Genomic DNA, 22074 nt, shown 5'->3' with positions numbered 1-22074 from the left:
CGTTGCAAAAACCTTTAACTTTCAAGACATACAGTAGAAGCTGGCTATTACAGTATTGTTCTTGTTTACACTGCATTTTTGTAGTAATAAGATTAAAACGAATACATTTATGTAATTAACACCAATTCATTTGGCTGTTTTAATTTAGTGTATGTTATTTTATTCATATTGCAAATAGAAAGTTTCTGTTTCTTTTTTAAATAGATATCGCGGGCTCAGGGATGAGAAAGGACAGAACACACAGGATTACTATCATCTGCTGGCCATACGACTGAGTTTTGTCATTATATTTGAGGTGCGGAGTTTTACACTTGTTTAACCAAAATTCATGCTTTAATTTCACTAAATTGTCATTTTCAGTAAGTACTTAAGGAGATATTTGATATGGAGGATCGTGAAATAAAAACAGAGGACTAATTTAAAAACTCATTCTGGATTTTCAGCATGTTGTACTTCTGATTGGACGTATTATTGACTGGATTGTGCCTGATATCCCAGAAGAGGTGGAAATTAAGATTAAAAGAGAACATTACATGGCCAAAGAGGCACTGGCTGAGAATCAGGTGAGTTTTATACTGTATAATATGGCATTTTCTATTAAGTAATATACTGGAATTAATGTAACAATACCTAATTTCACAAGATCAAGCAATAGGCCTGTTTTTCAGTGTCAGATATTTTGGAATTATGAAAATTGATTAAAAAAACTTAATTCAATATTTTAAAAAATGCTTTGATGCAGTTATGAAACATGGTGTGTATTTTTTGGCACCAGACCCTAAAGTCACCTGCCCAGTTTTTGGTTGGTGACATCAATAGATTATAACTTTGGTTATCAAAAGCTATTGTAAATTTTACAATAATGCTGTGTGCATCCTCATTGCCTCTTTCTATTACTTGAGTCCTACACAGCCTGATCTCACGAAAAAACGTAAGTATTTTACATTTTGACAGTTTAGTGGCTAATTCGTACGAATTCGTACGAGTTCAGTCGTACGAAATTGTACGATTTTAAAAAGGAGGCGTGGCACCTAACCCCACCCCTAAACCCAACCGTCATTGGAGGATGAGCAAATCGTACTATATTGTACGAATTAGATCGTACGAATTCATACGAATTAGCCACTAAATCAAAAAGTTACGAATTGCCGTGAGATTGTGTTGGTCCTACAGCATCCGATGGTACTGTTTTTTCAACATAGGCTAATTCTGAAAACGTAGCCTTATATACATTTCTGGAGATCGCGAATTATGTAGCGAGAGATACGTATTGCTGTATTTCATCTTTAAGACGAACGCTACGGGGCGGTATGACCCTGTCCTTTTCACGCTTACCAGTTGACCTTTTACCTCCGTATGGACGGCTTTTCTGCTGTTACCGGTTTGTCCAGTGGCTCGCCTCGTACATCGGCAGAGTCGACCGCGATGATAGGGTTCGAGTCCAATGAAGAAGGTGAGACAAAATCAAAAGCCAAAAAATAAAATAAACAAGTAAATAACATGGGGAACGTGGTAAAATCTGAAAACAAGGTAAAAATTAGGCTGCCACAAGGGCTTTTTCTTTTGGATTGCTTTTGGAAACTCTATTGGTTGGGTCGATTGGTCAGTCGACAGCAGCCTATGGTGGATTTACACGAGAACAACAGGTGTGAATGGCACTCGCGAGAGAAATTTGAGATCTTAAAAAGCATACACAGCCGCCTCTGGTTGATTCATGATAACAAAAACTGCAAAACTTATCTCCTGGCATGTATTTGCCGCTCTCCAGAAATGTATATAGGGGTACATTTTCAGCCTGAGTTGGATTTTTTTTTTATTAAATATTTAATGAAAAAAATATTTTTAGTTTTTTCTCCATAAATGTGTCGTCAAAATTATCTTGCAAATTCTTGAGAAATGTGCTTATTTTGGACTTTTGGGTGAATTTTTCCATTTTTGATGGGGATCACCATTAGATGTTTGCAAAGATGATTCAAGTCATTTCATCTTTATTTCTATACCACTTATTACCATGTAGGTTCTGTCAAAGCAGTTTAATATAAAAGAAGAAAAGAGAATAAAGGCCATAACATTTCCAATTGTTGATCTTTAAAATAACAATACTGATTCCTTTACTTTTTGATGAGACTAGCTAAGACATGACGTTTTTTTAAAGCCATTCTGACCATTTTTATGATCTTTTCAAATGTGGCATTGTACACGTAGGTCCTTAAAAACATTGTTCCCAATATCACCTAGTGGACAAAACATGGCTTTCTTGTGTTTAGAATATTGTTGAGGGTTAGGGATAGGGTTGATTCTGTCTCCTTACATTCCCTTGGACATGCTTGTCATACTTGGACAAAGTTGCTTTCAGTCAGAAACAAAACAATCTGAGACAATCTGAGACTAATCTTTGTTTCAGAAACCTTAAATTTTATGAGACTGGCTCTGCCCCATAATTATATATATATATATATGTATGTGTGTATATGTATATATATATATATATATATATATATATATATATATATATATATATATATATATATATATATATATATATATATATATATATACAAACAAACGTGAGATTATTAGGTGGATTGGTGCAGCAGCAGCAGTAATGCAGTCAATGTACTGGTCCATTGTGGTAAAAAAGGAGACAAGCCAAAAAGCAAAGCTCTCGATTTACCGGTCAATCTACATTCCTACTTATTTTACATCCCTAATCCTACCAAATACTTTAACCCAACTACTCTCTTACTATTATATAAGCAGCTAATTAGTAGTTTACTGATCGTCTTATGTTTGTGAGATCGTCTTAATGTTGTTAATGTACATTAAAAATAAAGTGTGACCATATTTTCTCTTACATATTTTCCATCTTGTTCTTCTTTAGTCGTTGAGTAAATCTGTCCTGGAAGAGATGGAGAGGCAAAACTATGAGCTGCGGCAAAGAATAAGAACACAGAGTCCAACAAACAACATGTCACCAACATCTGAAGATGAGGCCATGCCTGCGCTCTGATACCATATATCTGAGGATTTTAATACACTTCACAGATCACTCTACAGATGAATACATGTTTTGGAAACTGCTTACTGATTATTGTGGCATGATGAACTCTAAAGGCATTCAAAATATTTTGGTTCAGTCGGTGCCTATGGCGTAGTGGAAAGTGCACCAACAAATGCACTCTAGTGTTTGCGGCGACCCGGGTTCGATTCCCGCCTCGAGGTCCTATGCGAATTCTTCCCTTCTCTCTGCCCCCATGCTTTCCTGTCGGTTGTCTCTACTGTCAAGTATAAATAAAGGTGAAAACCCCTAAAATAAACAATAATGATTCCGAGAGCCATCCCTGTGTCCTGATTTCAACGTTATCATGAATTAAGTATGCTTTAAAATGGTTTAACATGAGAAATACACAAACAACACTCAGAATTCTGGCTGGGGCAAATACATTTTCACATGAATATACCTATATTTAAGTTTGTATGGGGGTTTGTATGATCATTAAATAAATACTTTTGACTGTTTAAAAAGGACCCAAATCTCTCAAACACCCTGCTTAAAGAAAGAAAACTGATTTGAGATAGTTTGTGTACTTACATGAATGTAAAATGGAGGTAAATAGCTACTCCGACTACTGAAGGTGCTGATGTTTACATGCTAATACAAGAGTTGTTGACATGATGTCACGTTCTCACTGTCACACGTGATATAAAATGAATAATTATTGCCTCCATTTAAAATGCAGTGAAAATATTTCGTTGTCTTCCATGGACCTCTAGTTATTAAAAAATGCTGTTTATTATTAGAATTTCTTTTTAACACTTTTTACATACATAACTGTTAGATATTTGAGCCAAACCTCAAATCTGTCCTATAATCTTATTATGTCAAGCAAAGTTCAAAACTACATCTCTTATAAATTAAAAAGAAAATCAGTAATAAAAACCTCACACTGCTATTTTAGTAAACTGCAATAGTTTTAACTTTAGACATTTTGCCGCTGAAAATCATGTCCTCAAATGAGACATTATAGGCTAATTTAAAATTGGTCAATTCCATGAAAAATTTCAATAGTGGAAGGCCCTCATTTAAGATCATGTGATTGAAGACCCATAGGAAGCCCATGAAATGCACAAGTTTTAGATTCAACATTATTGACATGCTATGCTGAATCATACACATTACTCGTTTTTGATTTCAGCAATGATTTGAGCAAAAACAAATAAATATGATTAATTAAACTGCGAATACTGAAATGTAAAAGTGTAAGTTCACATACCCTGCCGTACAGGTGCAGTTCGCGGTCAGAATGCAGTTGTTCTGCTTGTTGATGATTACCCAGGCCTTGTACAGTTCCATCTTCTTTCCTTGTCTTTGGTTAGGCAGCACCTCGGTTTTTAGCACCACAAAGTTTTGAATCTGGTAATCATGGAGCATTATTTCTTGCACACGACCACACAGAACAAAATTGTAGGCATCTAAAGACTTGTAGGCCTTTAAGTTCTCTTTTGTAAAATCACTTGGAGTTTCAGTGAGATAGTTGTGTATTTCGGGCTGGATGCTTGGCCATTTCGTCTAATCCAATATTCATTTGGAGGGTGCCATCGCAAATGGACCTGTCAGAGGAACGCCGCTCACTTTAACGTTAATTTTACTGAAGAACTGTGCTTATCACTGGGTGACAAGCTGTTATAATATGCTGAAAGCATTATGTAAATAATATATATAATATGTAGTCAATATTACTTTGATATCAGGTACAAATCAGATGTCATTTCCTCTAGCGATCCTGTTTTTTTTCTGCAACCTCGATGCGTGCGCATCCTGAATGTTTACAAGCCAGTAATTCGCCTATAAAGGGTTAAAAAGAGAGTTAAATATAATAAAAGTTCCCTCCATGTTTTTGGAAATTCAGAGTTGTTGTCAAATATTTTAATACGAAGGTGTGCAGCTAATAATGCAAATTAATTAAAAGTTGGTTTTTTTTTGCTGCAAACGTATGACCACAGTTCCAGACATTTTGTAGTGTTTGTTGGCCTGACACAAGTGTGTGGCACGACTAGCACAGAGCTACAAGCCATGTCATAATGATCCCAACACATTCTGGCCGCCACAGAGCATCGTGTGAAAACCATTCCTTCCACAGCCGCTGCCATGAACATCCCTGAGGATCCTGTACTGGCTGTTACACCGTTTCATCTCTCTGCATGTTCATTCATCAGTTTATCAGCTAGCAACTGGGTGCTTTCCTCATGCTCTAACATCTTCCAAAGCTGCCAAGCCCTGGTAACATCTGACATCTTGCTTTGAGACTGTACAGTTTGTGTCTGCCAAATGTCTTATTTATTTAGTGACCACAATCCTTCTGACAAAAACTTAAAGCAGCTTGGTTAGCTGGTTGACCAGCAATGAGGTAAAGTTGGTTTTATATTCACAAATTCATTCAGTGACAACTTGTGGCATGCAGGACCGGATTTAGTGAGTTAGGGCCCCTAAGCAATTCAAGCCAAGGCACCTGGAAGTCCTACAGGAATATGTACACGTCATATATGATCTATTTATTTATTTTGCTGTCTTTTTCTTATATCACTCAGTCTTGCTTTCTACATTTTTATCTTAACCTAATCTCCACATTTTAAAAGATTTGTTTGATTAAAATGAATTCACAACTAAAAATAATATTTGGTTGTTAAAACTAAATTTACATCTGATCTGACTGCTGGACTGATCCATGATTGGGGTGGGGGGACACATTTGCACAGAGGTAGGCCTACTAATTAAGGTAAATTTGTATTTGTTAGACACATATTCTACAAAATATTAGGGATGTTCAGATCCGATAAGAAATCGTGCCCGATCATGCAGTTCCAGACTTGGAATCGAACGTTATTTCCCGATCAGGACTCGAATATATATATACTGTATATATATATATATATATATATATATATATATATATATATATATATATATATATATATATATATATATATATATATATCTTTGTTCCAGAGACGCTATTAGTTAAATGCTGGCAAAGTAGAACACGGAAGTAGCTTGAATTGGAAAGCGCGAGTATGTCTGGGGTCTGGAGGTATTTTAAAGTTGATGACGACAACATTGCCATAGCAAACTGTGAGATATGTAAACTTGGGATTGCCTGCCGGGTATTTTAAGTTGAGGAGTTTGTTTTTATATTAGATTTTTTTAATATTTACTGTTGCACTAAAGTCCAAAAGTGAAGAATTGATGTTAATTATTACTTGATTGTTCAAGCTACCTTACAGAAGTGCTCTGTTTGTTAACAGAGTTGTTGAATGTTAAAATAAGGTGAATTAAATAAAAAATAAGGAACATCCTCGATGTTTCTTCACTTCTTTATTCTTTTTCTATTTATCATGTGTTAACGGATCGGGTTTGGGTATGCGTAGATAGCTTACTCAAAATCAAATGACAGACTCAAGGGCAAAAAACCTGATCGGGACATCCCTTCAAAATATGATAGAAAATAACGTTATATAAAATTTATAGAAACTTCAAGGTATTTATTGTGGGCCCCTAGACTTCCTGGGGCCCTAAGCGATCGCTTACCTCGCTTATTGGTTAAATCCACTCCTGGTGACATGATCCTTATATCGTTTACCATGGTACTTTTAATATTCGGTCAGAAATGGCATGCAAGTACTGTACGACTTCAAAACAACATTAGCACTATTTAATTGACTGTGAACAATGTTGTAGGCCTACTTTGATTGTCTTTGGCTGCTAATATAGTTTTCTATTTAGAATCTCCAAAGAATACTTTTCTGAAAAGGAGAATGTGCGAATCTAAAACCAATATTACCTCAAATTCGACCAGCCTGGTTTTACAGGGGTTTACAGGGTCTGGTCTTCATTGGTCAGGCTGGAAGACCAGCCAAAACCAGCTATGTCCAGCTTAAGCAAGCTCAATCCAGGCTGGAAATGGCTAAAACCAGGCCGGCGATGGCTATAACCCCCCTAAAACCAAATAAACAAGCTGTTTTGTAAAACTGTTTTTTTTTTTAGAAGGGAAATGTAGCCTAATTATTAAAGAAAAATAAGATTAGTGTTTTAAATAATGTTAAAAAAACTAATAAAATACTACTAATAATAATATAATAATTACAATCAAAAAATTTTATCAGCTCATTTATTCTGTCTGCGTTTCATGCTGTTTTAAAGTTTTAAAGTATTGTTGATACTACTGAAACTTTTAATATATGTAAACGTTTGTAATCTTTCAGGTGATGCTTCATGAAGCTAATACCAAATAAGGAGCGAAGGTTTATTATTATTATTTAACCATGTATTATATGTTCTTCTACCTGAATAGACCGAGCTAACCCAAATAAAACAGAAGTACTTTTATTTTGAAACTCTGTCTTGTCGTAGCCGCCCATTGCTTCACACGCGCGGGCAGTAAGGCGCAAAATATTCCCGGGATTTTGTGGCCTTGTGAGCAAGAAAGCGCGTAAGTGTGTGAGATGTAATATTTCTGATTGATCACATTACAAAACTATTCATTAAACGACGTACAGTAATAATAAAAGCTATGCTTCAGTTTAGCCTCATCATCATCTCTGCAGAAACAGCAGTTTGGTCACTGCTAGAAAGTTGCTAATTTGCTAGCCGTCAGATTAGAATTTGCGTTTTAACTTGGAAAAAAATAAACTTAAGATGTAAACTGATAATATAAGTGATTAATATATCAAATGCACGTCTTTTAGTGAAATTAATCATGTCTGAGAACTGTCAACTAGTCAATGTAAACATCAAAATCACCTCAGATTTGACGTAACGTTATATTAATTATGTCATTAAGATGAAATGTGTTGTTTGTAAATAAATAATGGCTAGTTTAACTAGTTTACTGTCTAGTTAACTAGTTCATAACTAAACAACCATCATACTGTTTGATAATTAGGTTTACAGTAGTTTTCTATTGAATAACAGTCATATGTATGAGTATACATTAGATTCATTACAGTTTTCAATCTCTATTTATCCCATGAAATAAGTGGGTCAAACATAAGACTCCCCCTTGGTGGTGTCAAATTCTATTTGAAGATTATATATACAAAAGCATATTAAATGCTGGCAAAGTATCAACTGAATTGTTTCAAATAACTTTAATGAGAATAAAAATGCAAGATTTGTATGGAAAAAATCTGAGTAATGTTTATGTAAAAATGTTAAACTTCTGACCTGTAATGGTAAAAATACAGAGAAAAAACTCAGATTTGAATACAATAAAAATGACAGACTAATAGGTTGAGCCTGGTGATGTGAAATCTAATTCAGTGTAGTATTTTGGATTTTTTTAAAATTTATATATTATTTTAATTGTCATACTGAATGGCATTTTAGTGTGTGTTGTACACAACTGTTAAACACGCTTGGTCCATAATTATTAATCAAAGAATTAATTAAATGAGTCACAATCTGAAGTAGGGCTGCACAATATATCGATATATAGATTTTAAAATTTAATTACCTCAGAAAATTATAGGGCTGACCTAAAATCAAAATCTCGATTAATTGAACATATGAACTTGACTACGATTAATGAACGATTATTTTGTTTATTTATATTTTGCCCTCATATTTCACTGACAAGTTTTGCACAGTAAATATGCTCACAAATTAGAAGTGAGAGATTTTTGAATGAAGGATGCATTACTTGATTGTAAAATAATTGAAGGAAACGCACACGCACATCTACTGTCCATGATTGTTTATCGAATATTACCGTTAAACAGACGAAGTTAAAACACACATTGCTTAAAATAAAATAACTTGCACCTTTGGAAAAAGAATAATTTTCAGTGTTTTACAAATTAAAAGCAGAAAGTAAGCCGTATCTCTACTAAATAAAATAACTTGCATATCCTGTAAAAATACTTTAAACAGTGCATTTCTTGAATATTCTGTAAAAATATTTTAATGTAAATAATCCCTTTATTGTAAAGGAAAATAAGCCGTCGCAAGGCATCTCTGGTGCAGCTTCCAATTATCATCAATGTAGTGCAAACGTACAATTTTTTGAGTGGAGCGCGGGTATGCGAGCTCGGACCACACCTGTGCGTTCGACACAGAAGTATAAATCAGCCTTGCAGGGTCACATGACTCCACACGTGGTAGGGAAAGTAATTGGTCTGGAAAAACTTGATCGGTTGTAGGTTCTGAATGTCGATTTCGATTACTTTTCGAATTGCCCAGCCCAAGAAAATGATTTATTATCTGCTTATTTTAGTATGACCATAAATTAAATAATAATATATATTTTTAATTGCTGATAAAATTTAATTATGCAAACTAGTTTAGTCCTGTCACAATAAACAATATTTCGACTTGTCACACAACACATGGACATCAATTGTCAATAATTTTTTTGATGCGATATATATATCGCCCCTACATAAAAGCCAATTCTAGCAACATTTTAGCTGATTGCGCAACATCTCTATTGGAGGTGTCAGTATGGTTACAAAATACTATAGTATTTACTATAAATTACTTTTTATATACGTTCATTGGTGCCTGATCACTGTAAATAGATGTTACTTTTTTTTCTAGTACTTTTTACCTTTCACTTTTTTTGTTAACATTAATTATTATTTATTTGTTTAAAATACACATTTTCACATTCTGATTCCAATGTTTAATTACTAAATTGTTAAATTACTATAATTAAAGAGTTGTACTTGCATTATAGTATGTACTTGCACTTTATTATAGTGTCAAAATGGTCTTAAAATCCCAATAATATCGTTTATCACATAAATGTTGGTGCTATATATCGCACCACAAAAAAACAAATCAGATCTGTAGTGTGAAACACAAAACAAACTAAATTTAATCCTATATTAAACTCATTTTTGGCCCAAATAACATATATTTTTCCCCATGTGAAACCTGTCTGTGAATGATTGTAATTATTTCTAAATATAGAGTTTATTAAGCTCATCCTTATAATATTTTAGGGCTTGCCCAATGTCCTGAGGCTATTATGTTTTCCAGTCGAGCTACCAAAAATTAATCCACCCTGCCTATTAGGCTATGTTAATGGGAGGATAAATGCAGCCTATTTTAATACTTCTGCATTCTCTCACAAATTGGGCTATTATGTTGTATGTAGGTTTAATTTTATCAAGGAACTGCTATCAGTATGCTTTTAAATTTGCTGTTGCTCTAAGTGGTGTTGTCATAAAACTGGTGCTAAGTTGATAACAAAATAAAACAATAAAGTTAGGCCTCACGTTATTTTTCTTTTTCAGGGAGAATAAACATTTTTTAAATGTATAAATAAATAAAATAATTTAATTAAATATAGTTATATTCAAAAATTGGTATGTAGCCTAAAACGAATGTCATTCTAATTTTTATTTAGTAAAATTTATGTATTTCCTTTTGTTCAGTAAATAATTTCTTTTCTATTCGGATCACTTGAAGGTATTCTGGGCTACCAAAACTGAAGAGTGCCTGCCCGAAAGGCTATCAGGGATTTTCGAAATTTTGTAAGCCCTGTATTTGATATTTTTTGTCTTCCAGCAGACCGTTTTATGCTGCGTTTGACCCTGACTGAGGATCATCGTTGACTGACGTACAGTGGCGGGCAGCAGGATGCCGCCTGTGTCTGAGGTGGACAGGGGTCCGGTTGAAGAAAGCTCTGGCGGTCTTAAGCGTTCAGACTGTGTCTGTCCTGTATGTCTGGAAATATTCCTGGAGCCGGTGACTTTGCCCTGCATGCACACGTTCTGCAAACCCTGCTTTCTGGAAACAGTGGACAAATCCAACATGTGCTGTCCGCTTTGCCGGAAACGCGTGTCCACTTGGGCAAGACTCAACAGCCGGAACAAGACCTTGGTCAACATGGAGCTGTGGAGACGCATTCAGGACGCCTTTCCCTCTCAGTGCGAGCGGAGGGTGCAGGGAATCGATGACGATGAGGAAGCTGGTATGTGGTCTACAGAGGCCTGTCACGATATCTTTTTTTGTATGATATATTGCACCAAAATATATTGAGATCAACTATATTTTTGTCATTTTGGACCATTTAATGCCAGAATGACACTGTAATAGCATCACAACGCTAGTACACTCTTCCAAAGAACGCATATTTTATTCTTAAGATTATTTCATTTAACTATAGTCATTTTATTAATAATTTAATAATTAGGCCTTGGAATCAAAATAGTGATGCTCATTTCGGTTAGTTTTGCCCACCTACAACCTCCGCTGGTCAGATTAATATTAAATTATTATTTAATTAAAAGAATTAAAACTTGACGTGTCTTTTGTGTCTGACACATTAAATATTGCATCTTACAGTAGATTTATTTTAACATGGGAACATCTTAACACCAGAACATCTTAACAACAGAGCATCTTCACGCACCTGCAGTGTTTCCAACAGCACAGACATAATGAATAAACTAAATAAACTGAATAAAATAATGGGCCAGCCTTAGAGATGTTTCACTTAAATGACAAATTTAGCCTAGATTTAGAGTTTCTGCAGGGTCTTAAATCTCAAAATCCAAATTTTAGGCCTTAAAAAGTTTTAAATTTACTGAATTATTGTGTTGTAGCTCTTAAATCTTTTTTAATCGGGTCTTAATTTCCTTTTGTTCATAAATTGCTACCCAATCTGGCCAAAACCCATACAATCACCAACTGTGTATCTCAATAAAACTTTAAACTTATTTATGTACAAAGGTCATTTTTAACTCTATTTATCATAATGGTTTAATTATTTTCCTTAAAATAAAATGTCTTTAAAAGTTCTCCATGTAGATTTAGTTTATTATAGTTTGTAAAACGCTTAAAACATTTGTTCAATTTTTTATTTGAAAGAGAGTTTATGTTGGAAAAAAGTGTACGGATACAAGTAGAGCTTGCTTGTTTTTACACAATATTTAACATGTTTTGAATCTAAAATATATATATTTTTTTAAATATTCATGTATTATTGTATTATTAAATGTATTAAATTATAATAAAACATTTTTTGATAGGGCAATCTATCAAATTAAATAATCAGGCCTCAAATCGACCTTATGAATTCTGCTCTCTACTGTTGTTATGCAGTTTTTATGTTCCTTTGTTTATATACTTTGAATTGTACACCCAGTTAAAGTCTCACACACACCATGTTATTGATAATAAGTTATTTATTATAATATAATGACGTATAAATAACTTGTATACCTCCTCATTTATTGAATTTTTTGTGTATTTTTTAAAAATATTCATGTATTATTGTATTATTAAATGTATTAAATTATAATAAAACATTTTTTGATAGGGCAAGAAATCTTTTCCATCTGGGCCATTTAAAAAATTCCTTAGGCTTTAGCACTTTATGAGTGTAAAATTTCAGTCATAATGGTCTTAAAAAGGTCTTAAATTTAACTCTGTGAAACCTGCAGAAACCCTGTAGATTGCAAAACGAAAACACCGACTGATCCTTTTCAAGAACCGACTGTTTTTTCCAATTATGTTTGTTTATTTTTCCATCAAATGAAATAATCAAGCCTCAAATCGATCGGTTCATGAAAAATATGCATTTAATTATTGCTGTATCACAAAACCTTTTTACATTTTTAATAGCCATTATTTAAGCGATTATGTCTTGAGTGGCAACGCGTGCATATGTTGACTTTTTGTAAACAGTTTTGTTAAGTATAATATTGCATTAATTTACGTTCATGTTTTATAAGCTGTAAAATTTAAACCTCAGTTTCGTGCAGAGTTATGCATTATGCAAAAATCAAGAAAACCTTTGGATTTGTTTGATTCGTAGATTATGTGGGCTATTTTATAATTGATATTATATAAGAATGATATTATATTAATAACTGTAATTTTCCAAATGGAAAAAAGGTTGGTTTGCTGGTTGTACACTAAATCATCACTATTGGTTGTGTTTATGATGCAGATCCAGGGCGGTATGATAACCTTAGATTAAAATATCATGGTATCACAGTATCGTGATTACTGCTCTGACATACAGTATGTTCTTTTTAAATGTCTGGGTTCAAAAAACAACTTGTTTTCCCATTGAGAACAGTATATTTTATTTTAAGAAACCTTCAACATTTTGCATCAGTAAACATGTCAGGCTCAAGAATTAAAATTAATTATTGACTTCTGCTATCTTCATTAGTTTTAAAACACACAAATTTCTCTATAATATTTTTTCTCATTTTGTTTCTCTCAGTGATGATTCCAAAACCTCGAGTGTGTCAGCCCGGAGAGCTGAGGAAAGAATATGAGGATCAGATCAGCAAGGTGAGAGAGTCATAGCAGTTTTTTTAAAAGAGATGAATTGAATGAACGTATTCAATAATCATAGAAGAATGATAGGATTATTACTAACTTTATGGATTGTGCTCTCTACTGTTGTTATGCAGTTTTTATGTTCCTTTGTTTATATATTTTGAATTGTACACCCAGTTAAAGTCTCACACACACCATGTTATTGATAATAAGTTATTTATTATAATATAATGACGGATAAATAACTTGTATACCTCCTCATTTATTAAATTTTTTGTGTGTTGTGTATGACCTTGCTCAATTAGCATGAGCAAATGGGTTGTGCTTTCATAGTATTGCATTGCAATTCGTTTTTATTTCACATGACCACACCAAAAATTAATTCTTTCTCCACAATTTTTAAATATTGTGTCAAAACAAGCTAAATATAGCTGTATGCATCCACTTTATTTACCATTTTATTCTTAATAAACAAAACAAACAGCATTAAAAAATAATTATTACCATGTATCTAAAACTATGATCTCTCAGATCACAGTTAACTACACATGAATGGGGAGTTAATCTCCTATTAAATCAATGCTATTGTAAAAAATGACAATTAAACCATTAAGAAAAATAACTGGTCGACGCCAATAGCCTAGTGGTAAACGGCGACCTGAGTTCGATTCCCGGCTCGAGGTCCTTTGCCGATCCTTCCCCCCTCTCTCTGCTCCCCATGTATTCCTGTCTCATCACCATTGTCCTATAAAATAAAGGTGAAATCCCCTAAAATAAAGTAATTGTAAGAAAAAGGTGAAAAATTAAAAGTGTGATAATGAACATATGATTGCATCCATAGGCCAGTTAGTAATCTGTTCAAAGAATAGTTATAGCGAAAGTGGCAACTGCTGTTGGTTGCTAAAAGACATTTTTGAAAAACACCTTGAGATTTTGAAAGCAGCAGGACTAGGCATGGGCCGGTATATGATTCCGACAGTTAACCTTGAATAAACATATCATGGTTTCACAGTATTGTGATTATTTATATATATATGTATATATATATATATATATATATATATATATATATATATATATATATATATATATATATATATATATATATATATATATATATTAAATGTCTGGGTAAAAAACTAAAACTTTTTTCCTCTTTGAACACAATATATTTTAAAAAACATTTAAAAAAAATTAGGGCAGTAAACATGTCAGGCTAAAAATATAAGAAAATGAATCACTGAGTTCTGCTGTTTTTGTTTGTTTGAAAAACACAGATTTCACTACAATTAAAAAAATATATTCTGTTTATGAAGGTGGAATTAATTAAATGGAAAACAATTGTTAAATATTTATTAAAATTGAAATAACTGCTTTCTTATTGTATGTAGTTTCAAATGAAATTATCACTCCAGTCATTATTGTTTTTAATATTATTACCATAATAATACTACTACTACTAATAATAATATTGACAATAATTATAACTAATATTACTGACTGAAGCCTGGAGAAATGAAATTTCTGAGAATTCATCTTTAAAATCAATAATTTTAAAGAATAAAATATTAAATTAAATTATAAACTTATAAACTATTATTTGAACAGTATTTTATAGTGCAATAACATTGCAACATGTACATTTACAATTTGTACTGTATTTTAGATTAAATAAATGCAGCCTTGGTGAGCAGGATAAGCATGTTTTAAAACATTTAAAAATCATACTGACCCCAAAAGTTTTATGATATTTTTTTTATTGTTACTTATTGATTTTATGAAGTTGTTATTATTATGTAATATGTTCTTATTTATATTTATCTTGCCATGAAATAAAATAGGGAAATAATAAGTTGCTTATGTGGCACAAAGTTAATAAAGACTAACTCACAAACTAACAAACTCATTCTCAAGCTGTTCCAAACCTTTGAGTTTCATTTCCTGTTTAACACATAAAGATCTTTTGAATTTTTTTGGAAAACATCACTGACATCACTATAGTTGGACAACATACTACTGATGTCAGTGGCTACCAGTTTTCAGCATTCCTCAAAATATCTTCTTTTGTGTTCAACAGAAGAAAGACAGCTTGGAAAGTAGAGGGTGAATAAACGAATGAATTTTCATTATTGGGTGAACTGTCCCTTTAAAAGCATGTTGGATTAGTGAAATGATGCGGTGCCTCCGTGAATGACCATAACAGAGTGCAGTTCTTTGTGTAAATGGGTTGTTTTGTTGTTCTTCCAATAACACAATAGTTTTGTTTTTGTGACCAGTCCTGCTCAATGTGCATAGTGGACACAAACTTGTCTGTGAATAGACGTCTCATTTTGGTGTCCACATCAAATTACTTAAAAAACAAAAAAAAAGATGATTTTATATAGGTAAATTCCAAATCTTAACTTAAATGTTTCAATAAAATTGTCAAAATATGCATGAAAAATGTTCCATCGTAATTTTGCCCTAGCAGACTTGCTTATCAAATGGTAAAACATGTTTCAAAGCAGTGTTTCCCAACCCTGTTCCTGAAGGCACACCAAACAGTACACATATATTTATAATATGACCCCTTCAGATTTTTTCCTTTAATGCGCAATGCAATGTGTTGTACACTAGTGCACATGAAGTCAGAATTCATCTAATCACCTGATTTCCTGTTCTTTTCACAGCTGGTGGAGGAGAAGCGAGCCCTCGAGGAGGCTGAAAGGAGAGCCAGCGAGGAGTACATCCAGCGGCTCCTGGCGGAGGAAGAGGAGCGCTTGGAGGAGGAGAGGAGACGCCGAGAAGAGCAGCAGCTGGAGAATGATGAGAAACTGGCCAGACTGCTCAGCCTAGAACTGGTGAGATTACAGGAGCTGAGCCACATTCATTGACACACTCCTCTCTGCTCCAACATGTAAAAAAAAATCTGACAAACAGACATTAATAAATGTTCATTTTATACTGCATGGTTTAGTTCATGTGCTCTGTGAGCCTCATCAAAACGGTTTGCATTTGGAGCTTATTAAATATCAGTTTCATGTTTCAGAATTCAGGACCAGCCTCTGAATCAACATGCAACATCAAACCTGCCGAAGCCACGCCAGCTAAGAGGAAACCAAATGTGGGGGATATTGAGAAGTGAGTAGCTGCTGTCGAGCGCAAGTACATCAGTGTCATCCTGGTTGTTGTTAAATGTGTCGAAAGAGTTGTTATTAAAAGCACTGCTTTATCTTATGTGCCAGGTTTTTGCGTCCAGTGCCTCATAAACAACCAAGCAGTTCTGACAGCAGCCCAGACTCCTCCCTGATGGCTAATAAGGTGAATTATGCATGAAAATGAAATTATTACTAATGTAATTAACGGAAATTCTTCTTAGATATTATATAAAGCAAACTGATGAGATTTGAATAGCATCATTTCATTTTAGAAATCTAAAATACATACTTGGGAAGTTATAAAAAATATTTAAATGAATCTTTCTTTTGCTGTCTATATTCACCCTTCCTAAAAATCTAAGCCATAAAGCCTCTATTTCATGACATCATATCATTAGATGCTGTAAAAATATCTTAGTATGAAGAATTTAAGTCATATTTTCAGAGAAAATGATCAAAACAAAGTGAGTTGATGCTTAAATTTGCAGAATTTAGATCAGTGTGTCTGAAAACAAGAGTACATATGTCATTTTTGCTTGCATCTTGATTTTAGAGTTTGGACATAGAGCACACACTGGAAAACAAAAGTAAAAATAATGATGAAGACTCACTTTTTGTAGTCTGAGCGTAGAGTAAAATTAATAATTTCTTTATTCTAGTTAAGCTTTTTATATGGTCTTTAAAAGGCTGGTCTTGTGCTCACCAACATTATTTTATTAGATAAAAATAGAGTACAGGGTTCCTACGCTACTTGAAAGTACTTAAAAATACCTGAATTTCAGTCATATGGATTCCCTGAAAAGCCTTGGAAGTACTGAAAAGTACTTAAAAACAAACACAGGTCCTTGAAAGTGCTTAAATTAAATTTGTTTATGGTTTTAATATTTAAATGAATCTTTCTTTTGCAGTCTAAATTCACCCTTGCAAAAAATTTAATCCATAAAGCCTCTATTTCATGACATCATATGATTAGATGCTGTAAAAATATCTTAGTATGAAGAATTTAAGTAATATTTTCAGAGAAAATGAACAAAATAAAGTGAGTTGATGCTTAAATTTGCAGAATTTAGATCAGTGTGTCTGAAAATAAGAGTACATATGTAATTTTTTCTTGGATCTTGATTTTAGAGTTTGGACATACAGTACACACTAGAAAACAGGAGTAAAAATAATGATGAAGACTCACTTTTTGCAGTCTGAGTGTAGAGTAAAATTAGTAATTTCTTTAGTCTAGTTAAGCTTTTTATATGGTCTTTAAAAGGCTGGTCTTGTGCTCACCAATATTATTTTATTAGATAATAATAGAGTACAGGGTTCCTACACTACTTGAAAGTACTTAAAAATACCTGAATTTCAGTCATATGGATTCCAAGCCCTGAAAAGTACTTAAAAACAAACACAGGTCCTTGAAAGTGCTTAAATTAAATTTGTTTATGGTTTTATTTCAACAATTGTACTCAATTGTCAAAAACAGAATGAAAAAAACAGACATTCTTAAATTATAAATCTTAAACTTAAATTTCTGGTACAATAACACTAACACATAATGCACGTTTTATTATTTCAGAAACCGCATTTGAATATCTCCAGTATTACAAATTGTATTAAAGTTCTTTGATCATAACTTAAAAAGGTCAATTTTTTAAAATTACTCTGAAATTTTTTATGTAAACATTAATTATAAATGAAATGCGAAGTACAGCATGGACTTTCATGGCGCTACATATGCTGGGGTAGGAATTACAAAGGTGCTTGATTTAAAATTAATTGAGCTTTAAAAAGTACTCGAATCTGCTGTTCATGAAAGCGTGGGAACCCTGAGAGTAAACATGTTTTTGAGTGATACATTAAAAAAAATCTAACATTGGAAAACACATTTGCCCAAATGTGCATGTGAACGGCACCCTTCACCTAATTCTCATGGGCCACGCTGCTTTTTTGGTGGAAAATTTATTAATGTGTTGAAAAAAAGTAGCTGAAATTATTGCTGTTAAATTTGAATCAGCTCGAGATGTCCCTAATTTGAACTTATCCCTTGTGTGCTGTTGGGGATGTTTTCATCCACTCTGGGGTGAATTTGAGTCTTAATTTGGCCACAACTTTCTCTGTTTCAACAAATGGAAAGATTTTTGGCAAAAAAATCTAATTTTGACACATATATTGGGAAAATGCTTAATCTTAATAATACTCTGCTCAAATTTACTACCCTTTCATTATGTTGTTTTTTTGCCCCATTGACTTCCTTTGTAATGACATATTTTCATTGCAAAACCATGACATCATATTATTATGTATTCTTGATTGTTGGGGGTTTTCCCTGTTGGGAAGAGGTCAAATTTGTCATTTTGCTGCTGATCATCAGTTGCAGTGCAAAAAAGCTTAGTTCCTGGCTAAACTAAGCCAGGAACTAATATGGAGTTTATATATGGAGTTGTATTGAGTATAGTGTGTGTGTGAGAGAGACCATTGCGCACTCACCTTGATATGTCTGGGAAAATCAAAATAAGCGTTAAAAACAAAGTAAACATAGTAAGTATATGTATGCACACACACTATAATTTTGTTTTTATACTTCATATAAAAGCCAGAAACTTTTTTGCACGGGCCTATCTAAAAGGGTTAATAGTGGCAACTGATGATCAACAGTAAAAATGACAAATTGTACCTCTTCCCAACAGAGAAAACCACCAACAATCAAGAATGCGTGATTATTTGGTGTTAAGGCTTTGCGTTCAAAAATGTGGTTATAATGGAAGTCAATGGGGCAAAAAGAGCCCGCAACATAACAAAAGGGTGGTCCATTTGAACTAAACACGAGGGTTAATATATGTGTGAAAACAAACTGTTCATTAAATGTTTTTAAATAATACTTTTTTTAGGAAAACATTCTGAGCCCTCCAAAACCCCGATCAGCACTCTCTGCAGAGGACAGTGTTAAACTAACGCTTAACATGTTGGAATGCAATGGCAAACCCTCCACCTCCAGCTTCAATCCGAGCACCTCAGAACACACTTTTCTTTTTAACACTCCCAAAAGCAGCTCAGTGAAGAGGAAGAGTTCGGAGATAGAGCTTCAGAGTGAGGTGGATCTACATGCTAAGAGGCCTTGTGCTCCTCTGAGGTTTGACTCGTCTTCAGAAGACAGTGCTTTTCTGTCTGATGTGGCTGTGCACGAGGAGGCCTTACGGAGCCGCTGGCAGCAAGAAGAGGAGGACCGAAGGTTGGCCATGCGAATCCAGAAGGAGCTGGACCGTGAAAACTCTGTTGACCGCAGAAAGGGCTCAGCCGACAGCTATCAGCTCCGACAAAAGAACCCTTCGGTTTCCACCAGTACAAGCCCAGATGTAGAAAGTACAAAACAGGGCAATAACACAACAACCGCAAAGAATTGCGCATCACGCAGGGACGAAGAGAAAACTGAAAAGAGACTCTCCGGAACAACCCCTGGAAAAAGGCCAGGGGGGAAGTCTCCTGTGTCTTCAACAACAACAGTCCCATCGACAGTGAAGAAGGGGACTAAACAGACCACCCTTACTGAGATGTTCCCCAACATGGGCAGCTGAATGCTGCTTTAAATTGGTTTTAGAATAAAACTCTACAAACTTGAAGCAAACGTTAGGTGCTGCGCTGCTATTAAAGGACGCTGTGTATCCACGTTCTGTTAACTGTTTCAGTTTCTACTCATGTTTTTGCTAATACTCTTTCAGTGCCTTTCCCATGCTGTAAAGTCACGATTAAATAGTTTAGTTTCTTGCAGCATTCGTGTAGTCATGACTTGGTTAGAGTTGGAAATGGTGTGAATGCTGCAGACTAAAATCATTCTGTGAGCATTTGCCTGTTCGATCTGTTTGAATAAAAGGAATGAGTGGTTTTCAGAAAATTCGAGTTGTGTGGTTATTGGACAAATCCGAACGACAAAGTACATTGGTTGCACGATCACGCTCTTATCCAGTTTGCTCCAAACCACATCACATCCATAATATATCAACCTGCAGACCAAGACCGGTTACTCACTGAAGCTAGGCAGGGCTGAGCCTGGTCAGTACCTGGATGGGAGACCACGTGGGAAAACTCCCACGTGGGCTGCTGAAAGTGTTGTTAGTGAGGCCAGCAGTGGAGCGCTCAACCTGTGGTCTGTGTGAGTTCTAATGCCCCAGTAAAATGAAGGAGACATTATACTTTCAGTGAGCGCCGTCTTTTGGATGAGACATTAAACCGAGGTCCTGACTCTCTGTGGTCATTAAACATCCCATGGCACTTCCCGTAAAGAGTAGGTGTGTAACCCTGGTGTCCTGGCCAAATTCCCTCCATAATAACTTACAATTTGGCCGAGATAACTCGTCAGTTAAGAGAAAATGCTTCCCCACCATTGACTAGTTTTCATATTACCTCACATTTTTTCAATTGGATTCGGATCTGGACTCCGGCTAGGCCATCCTAAAACTTGAATCTTCTTCGGGTGAAATAATTTTTTTGTTGATTTGGGTGTGGGTTTTGGGTTGTTGTCAGGCTGAAAGGCAAAGTTCGTCTTCAATTTCCATGTATCAGAGCTACAGCAAGGGTTTGTCAGTGGTAGTTGTGGTTTCTTGGAAAATGCATAGCTTAGCATGACATGGGAGCACAAGTACCAAAGCAAGACATGATATGTAAACTAAGCAGTTCCTCAAGCAGGTTCTGTCATCACTGTGTTTGTGTGTGTATTATATACTACATAACGTATAATTCATTAAAAAAATAAGATTTTTTTTCTCGTTTTTTTTTTTTTTTAATGTCGAAACTTGGATTAAAGTGGGGATAAAACATGAAGGTGTAATAAAATGGCTTGGTTCATTGTTTTGATACATAATATGCTCCTATATTAATAGCAGAAAATATTCTGAGGGCTATGAAATTTAGGTGAAAATCATCAGAAACTTGGAAAGAGTTAAGGAATGCATGCAAATTGGGAAAATGATTTATTAAAATGCTTTAGAAACAGCATCAGCAATCAACCACAAGCAATAGTAATGCAGTATAAAGTATAGATGTGGAACAAGCCCGTTTGAATGTAAACTGTACGCGTGTAAAATAGTCTTGTTACGAGTTACTCAAATGACTGGGTTTATATGAAATTCAAATATACACAGTAGTTCCAAAACCTGGCATCTTAATTTTGCATCTGATGCTAATGTGACTAGCATCTTTCCAAATGAAAGCTTGGGCATCACTGCTGATCTGCATTCCCATGACGTATGTGAGATTTTCTATATACTGTATTACAAAACACATTGCATTATGAGAAATATTACCCTTGGAAAAGTCATGTGAAACCAAGGAAACAGTCTGTCAGATGATTGGCAAACCAGAGTTTTTGGTTAAGCCTTGCCTCATCATATTCCTCTATAGCGAGTTTAACAAATCAAAGTTACTTCCTTTCGGCTTTACTCATAACCAGTTATGGCCTTCTTTTAGCATTTCCTATATTTTTGGCTTGAAGCTGGTTGCAGCACTTCCCGGTTGAGTCTCGTGTGTTTTTGTACAACATGAGTAATATTCCTCACTTCTGGTGACCCTGTGACTCTGACAGAAAAGTTCCCCAATGATTTAAAAAAGAAGACATCTAAAAATGAACCACTAACCTATTTTAGATTGATTCTTTGA

At 34.3% G+C, this 22074-nt stretch overlaps 2 protein-coding genes across 3 annotated transcripts in view; both read left to right on the top strand.

The window, feature by feature from the left end:
* ano7 (anoctamin 7) overlaps positions 1–3338 on the top strand; it is a 32618-nt gene extending 29280 nt beyond the window's left edge. The window contains exons 22-24 of the mRNA XM_056474062.1: positions 205–295; positions 444–563; positions 2882–3338. Of these exons, the coding sequence (XP_056330037.1) occupies positions 205–295; positions 444–563; positions 2882–3010 (340 nt within the window). The 3' untranslated portion in view covers positions 3011–3338. The remainder of the gene's footprint in view (positions 1–204; positions 296–443; positions 564–2881) is intronic.
* A 4051-nt stretch (positions 3339–7389) lies between these two features.
* rnf168 (ring finger protein 168) lies at positions 7390–20314 on the top strand. Of its 2 annotated transcripts, none has more exons than XM_056474450.1 (7): positions 7390–7487; positions 10568–10973; positions 13239–13309; positions 15967–16137; positions 16326–16417; positions 16522–16597; positions 19314–20314. In XM_056474450.1, exons 2-7 carry the CDS (start codon positions 10640–10642, stop codon positions 19995–19997), a joined length of 1428 nt encoding a protein of 475 aa, XP_056330425.1. In that variant the 5' UTR covers positions 7390–7487; positions 10568–10639; the 3' UTR covers positions 19998–20314. The 2 variants fall into 2 exon arrangements, with proteins under 2 accessions (XP_056330425.1, XP_056330426.1); XM_056474451.1 differs by having other exon boundaries at positions 7402–7487; positions 10571–10973.
* The last annotated feature ends 1760 nt before the right edge of the window (positions 20315–22074 follow it).

This window comes from Danio aesculapii, chromosome 15, assembly GCF_903798145.1.
Source record: "Danio aesculapii chromosome 15, fDanAes4.1, whole genome shotgun sequence".
Taxonomy (NCBI): domain Eukaryota; kingdom Metazoa; phylum Chordata; class Actinopteri; order Cypriniformes; family Danionidae; genus Danio; species Danio aesculapii.
This window is presented reverse-complemented; position numbering and strand designations above follow the sequence as displayed.

Excerpts from the sequence above, each read along its gene's own strand:
- rnf168 (XM_056474450.1), top strand. The coding sequence starts at position 10,640 with ATGCCGCCTGTGTCTGAGGTGGACAGGGGTCCGGTTGAAGAAAGCTCT. Across the intron at positions 13,310-15,966 it reads ATGAGGATCAGATCAGCAAG|CTGGTGGAGGAGAAGCGAGC; the intron begins GTGAGAGAGTCA and ends TTCTTTTCACAG. Across the intron at positions 16,598-19,313 it reads CCTCCCTGATGGCTAATAAG|GAAAACATTCTGAGCCCTCC; the intron begins GTGAATTATGCA and ends TACTTTTTTTAG.